The sequence below is a fragment of the Thermobia domestica genome, chromosome 12 (genome assembly GCF_964235325.1).
Source record: "Thermobia domestica chromosome 12, izTheDome1.hap1.1, whole genome shotgun sequence".
Lineage (NCBI taxonomy): Eukaryota > Metazoa > Arthropoda > Insecta > Zygentoma > Lepismatidae > Thermobia > Thermobia domestica.
In genome coordinates, this window is record NC_137465.1 from 152091980 (window position 1) to 152100215 (window position 8236).

At 33.1% G+C, this 8236-nt stretch overlaps 1 protein-coding gene across 1 annotated transcript; it reads left to right on the top strand.

The window, feature by feature from the left end:
- Positions 1–612: 612 nt before the first annotated feature.
- Positions 613–7428, top strand: LOC145665802 (uncharacterized). Its single transcript, XM_081732914.1, has 4 exons — positions 613–829; positions 2101–2278; positions 3271–3367; positions 7303–7428. The coding sequence occupies exons 1-4, from the start codon at positions 626–628 to the stop codon at positions 7364–7366; spliced, it is 543 nt and encodes a 180-aa protein (XP_081589040.1). The 5' UTR covers positions 613–625; the 3' UTR covers positions 7367–7428.
- The last annotated feature ends 808 nt before the right edge of the window (positions 7429–8236 follow it).

An 8236-nucleotide genomic window follows, 5' to 3' on the forward strand; every position in this document is an offset into this window, starting at 1 on the left:
CACGTCTTCCTAATTGTTCCCCACTTTTCCCCCCAAGATTTCTGATTAAATGAACAGCGAACTCATATTTAAATAAAATCTTTGAGTTTTGTCCCACGGTTATGCGGGGCAGCCTAAAGGAGACGGTGATGATGAGAATGAATTAAATAATGGATTGATGAAAGTGGAGGGGAACGATAGAACCCTGAGAAAATCTACGCACACGGTGTTTGTCCACCACAAACGTACACCCATGTCCAAAATTATTGTCGCATGTCTATAAATATGTTGTTGTAGGAATAAAATTTGATAACGAATTCGCCCTGTATTTCTTATAATGTTGGTATGTGCATAATCGGCAAAGACATGTATGTGGCAAATTTCATGTCAAAAGAGCAGTAAATAAGAACAATAAAACTTTCTTGTCCATTTGTTTTACTCATTCTAATTTACGTGCTTATAATTCTTTCCCTATAAAATTTTCCACAAGAAGACAGTTATAGATATGCGACAATCATTTTGAACATGAATGTACATTTAATTGTTTCAATGGTTTGTGAAATAATATATTTTTCTAGTTATATTAACACCTTCAAAACAATATTTCCTAAAATTTATTGCAGATAACAGAATGGTATTTGGTCAAATGCAATCTACTTTAGCTGACCTTAGTGAAAGAGTATCTTCCGTCGAGAAGAAGGTCGACACACTTCTAAGTAATGGTGTGAGTGTGAAAGCAGAAACCATAAATGAAGAATCCGAACTTCTTGGCCTTCTGCCTCTGCGAACGTTGAATGATTTTCAAACATTTGAGAGAAAGCTTGGAGAACCTAACTTCGGAAAACAATATGTAAGTATCCTATCAAACCTGTACAAGTTATGAAGCAGGTTTCAAATCTTTGTTATATCTTTTAATTTACGTCTTTTTGGAACATCTCTCTTTTGACTAAATGTTAGCATCAACTCCATTTTTGCCAATTTAGCCATTATCATGTGCATTAGCTATGGACTATAATTTTGGTCAACTTGCCATTCATACTTGCTAATATAGTCATTTAGGCGGCAATTAAATCTTTTGCAGTCAATTTGTTTTTTTTTTTTTAGAAAATATGAAAAACCTAAAAAAAAGTAGTTTATCTTGGTATTTTTCTAATTCTTTTGTTTACAACAGCACTTACATTGTCATAGTAGATTAGGTATCTTTTATCAGTCTCACCTATCCGTCACGGTAAATTGCGATTCCTGGATCTGGTTTCTCCATAGTCAATTTGTTTGATTAGTTTCTAGTGTATTTTTAGTTTGGGTGGAGTTTTTCTTGTTGAGATGCGTGCATGTGCATGTATATATTTTTGTGATAGATCAATAGTGTTATCAAGCCATACCCAGCATTAGAAGTTGAAAATAATTCAAGAGATTTTATTACTTCTAGTCAATGAAGGAACAAATTGTATTGTGAAACTGTTTGATTTGAGGATATCAAAAGATAAATAATATTAAAACATCTTTGTAAACTAGTAGACTTAAAGTACCAAATATTTAGTTTCTTTATTCCTAAATTCTGTTACCTATAAGTTAAGGTAAGTTGAGCCATTTTTAGCTAGTTTTTGTGCGTCATTTAGCTATTTTCTGACACTACTTGTTGGCAGCACTGATTAACCCACTGTTACTTGTTACTTTTGGAAGTGTATGTAATTTCCATATACATAAACACACACACACACACACACACACATATATATATATATATATATATATATATATATATATATATATATATATATATATATATATATATATATAGTATTTTTTTCTAATTCAAACGGACAATGGTCCTTTTAAATAACCGCTATTCCGATATAAAGCTGAAAGTTACCAAATAAATCCCAGGCAAACAGTTTTTGTTAGTCACGTAGCCCATTTGATATGGCCTTCCGTGAAACTCAGAACCCCACGCCTTTTTTTTTTCACACTTCACATTACGGTATCTAAAAATTAATCTAGTTTCATTCATGCTTCGTTTTTTTTCCACTGGTAGAAAAACAACAATACGGACCCTTATATATATTGTTTTTCTTTTTGATTTCAGCATGCATTAGATCTAAATACTTTCCTTTCTTTCAGGTAAAAGTATTACTGTCAATTGGTGGTAAGGGTTTTAAAAGGTTTCGCTCACAATGCAATAAGAAGAACTTTGTGCGACAAACTCGCAATGGAATTCTCCTACTCTGGCAGGAAACCAAGGATCATGAAGCAAGAAAGCACACCTTTGGGTCCAACCAAATGTGCAATAAGATCAACAGTAAGTTGATTTGAAAAGTTGTACTGAAATATTTAACTTCATTTATTTATTTATGCTAGTAACCATACAAAATTCCAGTTTGCTAATTATTAAGTCTTACTTCTCTCGTACTGGACGTGTGTTCTCATATTAGTATGTCCCAAGTAATCAGAAGTAATTCTTCATGAATAAAGTATGCTTCGAGTACTTTATGATTCTTTTACTGTCAAGTAGTAAAATATGTAAATGTGTTCACCCTTACTGGGTGAATATAACATCTGTGTAGAATGTATAGGAAATTCAATAACTGATCCAACACTCTATGTTGTAAACAAAGCTTTACTGGCAAAGTACATATTTAAACAAATCTTTGCTTGAAAAAGCATTCAAGAGAATTTGTAAGGTGTACGGAAAATCTAAAACCAAATAAAATTCCAAGGTAGGAATGATTCCAGGGCTAAATAAAGTCAATAGTGTCAACGAATTTAAATTGAAGTACAGTGTAGGAATCACTACTGTGAAGTATAATTTTGCACCAGACTTTTCGTGTATACCTGTAAATTTGATACTGTCTACCACACGAATATAACTTTGTTGGGTTGGCAACACTGTTAGTCTGGTAGTATTACATAGTAAACCTAATGTGTTTTTTGTAGTGTTATTTAAGGTGACTTTAAACGTTGACTCAAAACCATATCACCACTAAGGGCACCGGAAGAAAGTCTTGTTACACTTGTATGGAAAAATGTAACTTTTCCATTATATAATATACCAAAAGTGTGGTGGAAGATAACTTTCTATAGTACCCTTACATAAAAATCATAAAATAGGTGCCTAGCTTAGGTGACTTGAAAAATAATATAGGAATTAGTTTCAGCTCTAGGTATCCATGTTTAGAAACCATACCATAATTCCGTAAAGCTATTTAAGAGGGAAATTTATTTCAAATGACAGTTTTTTTTTTAAGAATAAAAATTGCTAGTATTTGCTTGAAATTCTATCTTTCTTTTCAGCTGCTGTTCGTAAGATGTACACCGTCGCAAAAGAAGAAACGGTGAAGGAAGTATTGGGTGTTTGGCTCCAGCAGGCGGAGCCTAGACTACTGCGTAGGTAAGTATAGTTTTACCTATTTTCCTTACAATCACGAGAGAGGTCGGAAAGTTCTTACCATCACTAAATAAGCTAGGGATCTGCAACTTAGTCCATGGACGCGTTCTTCTCTACATATACGTTTTGTATTCACTACATTTCTCACATCTATAGGTCACTAGATCAATATCATATGCATAGAATTCTGTGGATTTGGAGGAAAAAGAGATTTACAGCGTTTCAATGCCTCTTACTTTCCCGGACCCCAAGATATGAACATCTTATTATAATAATTGTAATCCTTCCCTTTTTCTTACTTTTAGGATATGTATCATAAAACGCTTTTGTAATAATTTTAAATGAGAAGTTACTTCCATATTTCAAATCTTAAAAGATTTAGAGATATCGACATTTTATTAGAATAATTGTAGTCCCACCTTTTTTTTCTCCTCTCCACATCGTTTCTTAACCTTTTTACTAGCATGTCAAAAAAGAAAAAAAGGGCCGAAACACGTGGCATAGTATTTTAAATGAGAAATGGAAATACTGAACTTCAAATCTCTCACCTTAAGGGATTAAATACTTTACTATAATAATTATAATCCCCATCCATTTTTCTTTCCACCCCCCTTTCTTACCTCCGAGGCATATTTCAAAAGCGCTTAAATTCTTATCTACTTATTTTAAATAATATGAAAATACCAAATTTCATGTTTCAAACCTTCATAAATTCAGAGATTTCGACATCTTATAATAATTGTAATTCTCACTCCTTTTCTTTTCTTTCTCACCTTTTTTTCTTTTTTTTCCTTTGTACTAAAATATCAAAAACCGCTTAAATATGTCAAATTATTTGAAATGAGACATCCGAATATCAAATTTCAAGTCTGTAACCTTAAGGAATTCGGAGATATGGTCATATTTTAAAAATACGTCCCACACCTATTTTCCTTCCCTTCCTGTCGAATTTGCAAAAGTCCTTCCTTAGTGGTATCCTACGTAACAAATCCCATGTACTGTCCATATTTAACTTGTCTATCTTAAGCGATTTGGCCTGTGCAAAGATCTGTCGGTCACTCAATCACTTAGGTCTTTGTATTTTATATAGCGAGATGAGTTCATTTTTACGCACTCATGTATTAGTACACAGTGAAATGAGATGAAATGTTTACCTTGTATGTATTTATTATTTTATTATCCCTTATAATTTAGCAACTTGCCTGTTACTTTCCTCGGAGGATGGAAATTTTAACTAAAATCGAGATTCATTACTGTTTACATTTTTATTTTCTTGTCTTCTGGAAGAAAGTACCTCTGTTAATTTTATTTTTTGATTACTCCTATCTGCTGAATGAAATCTTTTTTTTTAAAGAATAACTTTTATTCCTTGATTAATTTTGGTGTTGATTACTTCTTTTCTATACTGCAGGAAATTTCATTTTTTGAAAACTGCGATGTCAGAGTAATAGAGAGATAGGCACTTACTGTTATATTTGCCTTCTAAAAACATTTCCTACCTGCTGCATGAAAAACAGAAAGCAACTAACCTCTTTTTTTCTTGACCAATTTTAGTGTTATTTTACATCTTTTCTATCTACTGAACGAACTCATCTCATGAGAGAAAAACTACAATACCACCCTCTTTCTTGATTGATTAGAGTTAATTACTTCTTTTCTATACTAAATGAAACCATCTTACATTCTGGAAAACTCTGCAATGCCATTGTAATAGAGAAATATGCAATTGCAGTATCTTCCAGACGATAAAATTATTTCCTTTAGTATAGAAACAAGCAATAAAGTACTATAATTAATTAAGATACAGATGGTATTGTAGTTTTTTTTTCCTTCTCAGAAGATACGGTTTCATTCAGGAGATAGAAAAGAAGTAAAATAACATTAAAACTAATCAAGATACAGTTTTTTTTTCCTAGAAGATAAAGACTTCAGCAGTTAGAAAATTTTGTTAAAAGACAAAATAATAGTAAATGCTCATTTCTCCCTTACAAAGACATTCCCGAGTTTTCGGGAAGATAAGACTTCATTCAGTATGAAAAAGAAGTAATCAACACTAAAATTGAACAAGAAATAAAGGTTAATGTTTTATCCACAAGATAAAGACTTCATTCAGCAGTGGCAGTAATAAAAAAATAAATTTAAAAAGTAAGAGTAGTTTTTTCCCCCCAAAGACAAAAAGATTTCAATAGGATGGAGCACGCCAAAGTATGCGTATGCGTAAACACTCAACAACAAATTAACAGGAAAATAAATAGGAGACATAGGTCTTAAAATGCATTTCAGAATTTGACTGGATTGAAGTAAATGAAGTGATTTTCCTGCCTTGTGCCATGTACACTGAGAAATGTTTCTGCTTTCAAAGATGGGATATAAAGAACTAGGTCGATAGGTCGCAGGAGTATTTATTACTTCTCTATAATGAATTGTGAAACGACGCTAATGACTCCGACACGACGTTCCATGAATATGGGTCAAATAAACTTAGTGTTACATTTACGGTAATGAGTCATCCCTTCTTCATTTGATATGTATGATGAAGGCAATATACATGGCTTCCTATCTTGTGTTTTGAAAGAATGAAACGTTGCAAAGATGTATTCCTCCGCTGTAAGGCTCAGGGTTAAAATCCGTTTGTTTTACTGTCACAAATAATTCCAGTGAATTGTTGTTCAACACCTCTTTACGTATTAGTCACCAGTAACTTTTTTATTTTTTATTTTTAAAGAGAAATATTTCATTGAACCTCTAAGGTATGTTCCAAACTCGTTGCAAAATGGTACGAAGTTGTCCGTGTACACGGTGCCTACTTTAGTAAATTCTACACTTTTCCTGTGAATTGCGAACTACACTTTCCCATGCGTTCTGTTGTACATGACGCAGGATAACGCCTTGTAGGTCATCATCTGCCATTTATGTTGCTCCGTGAAGAATACAAGGTATATAGGTTCACACACTTATGACCTATCTTTCCTGTGAATCAGATCAGATTGCATTTCATACAAGGCATGGAAAGAAAATTACAGAAATAAGTAAATATTTGTTCTTCCATCTCTCAGTGATTTCTTATATCAGTGATTACTTCGTTTGTTTTTCTTAACGCCGTGCTTATACAACAGTACCGAGTGAGTCAATATGACATTTTCTGGATTTATCTCAATTGATGCTCTCACAGAACAATGCACATTTTCAGCTAGGAAATTAAAAAAAAAACTTTACTGAAAATTTACTGGCACTAGAACATTGAAATAGGTAAAGTGAATAAATACCATGCAGTGGTACCAGTGATGAAACGAGTAACATACTTCGTGACTCGTGATCCCGAAGTAGTCAGATCCCTGACCCTGTATGACCCAGACAGATTCGTGCGATCCCGAGACGACTTAATATCAGACTGTGGGAGAGTATGTTGTAATTGTAACAAACGCGATTCTTTCCTTTCAAGTGTTTCTTATGAGTGATCGTCAAAATTTAATCAAATAAGGCTGTAAAACGTAAAATGTAGAATATAAGGGATGCCGCTAAACCGAAAGAGTGTTTGGGTAATGTTTGTGTATAGTAGTGTTTAAAATTACTTTATTAATTTTCAGTATGGGAAGATGAATTATATTGTATTTGACATAGTCAAGACACTTTGAATAAGAAGTGTCACACTACAAATCTAACATCTGAATAGGTGAGCTCGATTAGGGAATATTAATTCACTATAAAAAATTCTACCGTAATGCTATAGAGATCATATTTGGAGTGCTTCCAAGCCATGGATCACCAGATCTGAAAACGAGTGCCAGACTCTGTTGCCTTGTGTGGCACTTACTTCAAAGAATAATAATGTATTTTAATGAGAGCGTATTTATAAGGTAAACAATATGAATGTTTTCTTTTAACTGTGCAATCAATTACATGTTTTTCAGTACGTATTTATGATCGTTATTTTGCAGAGAACGAAGAAATTCAAAACCTGTAGTGGAAGGTCACACCGTTGAAGTTGAGGAACCCAATTAAGGAAATAAGTTAGAAATAATACAAAATATGTAAATAAGTTCAATAAATAACATTGTAATACATGCTGATTGTTTTCATGGAACCTTATATCAGTTATTGCGTAGAATGTAGGGATAATTTATTTCAATTATGTAGCAGCAGGATGCGAAATCATAACAGTTATGATCGGGGAGAGATAGGAGTAAATAAATAAGTAAAAAAAAAAATGCACTGGAAAGTTTTGAAATGAAGATTTCATATATTGAACATCCAAAATTATTGATATATGTAAGGTTAGGGATAATGCTTATCCACTAGGTTGTCCACTAACTGCACAGATTTACTGTAAATAGTTTGTATACTTCTGACAGTGTCGATGTCACCTTATCTCTCCAGTAAATTACTGAGGATGAATTTTCTTCCAAAATTTTGAAGTGTGGGAATGGCCATCCTCAGTATTTCGCACCCTGTGTAGCAGTGGTTCTAGGATTTAATTTATATTTCTTTCTTTCCTGAAATCTGATAATTTAAAAGTTTGCTTAGCCCTTGACGCTTGTCTAGTGGTGTACGTCTTTGGTGCGCCTAGGGTCGTGGTCGATTCCCAGTGGAAGATCTTACAAACACTGAACGCATTACTGTTCGGATTCTACAGGTCAGTGTCTCATGTAAAACTTCGTGCTGAAACTGGACGCTCAACTTCAACATCAAACTGTGGTTAATGGTAAACTAATTGGATGCTGATCTGCCAGGTCGCATAGTATATTCACCAAGGAACTCAGGAAAAGTGTTATTTTCTATGTTGAGATAAGATACTAATCTCAATAGACTGGAGTATGGGGTATATATTCAACACCAATGTTGTGTGAGACATGGATTTATAATTTAACATGA

Bases quoted from the DNA above. Each gene is read 5' to 3' on its own strand.
- LOC145665802 (XM_081732914.1), top strand. From the start codon at position 626: ATGCAATCTACTTTAGCTGACCTTAGTGAAAGAGTATCTTCCGTCGAG. The intron at 830-2,100 runs GTAAGTATCCTA...CCTTTCTTTCAG, and splicing joins CTAACTTCGGAAAACAATAT to GTAAAAGTATTACTGTCAAT. The intron at 2,279-3,270 runs GTAAGTTGATTT...CTTTCTTTTCAG, and splicing joins AATGTGCAATAAGATCAACA to CTGCTGTTCGTAAGATGTAC.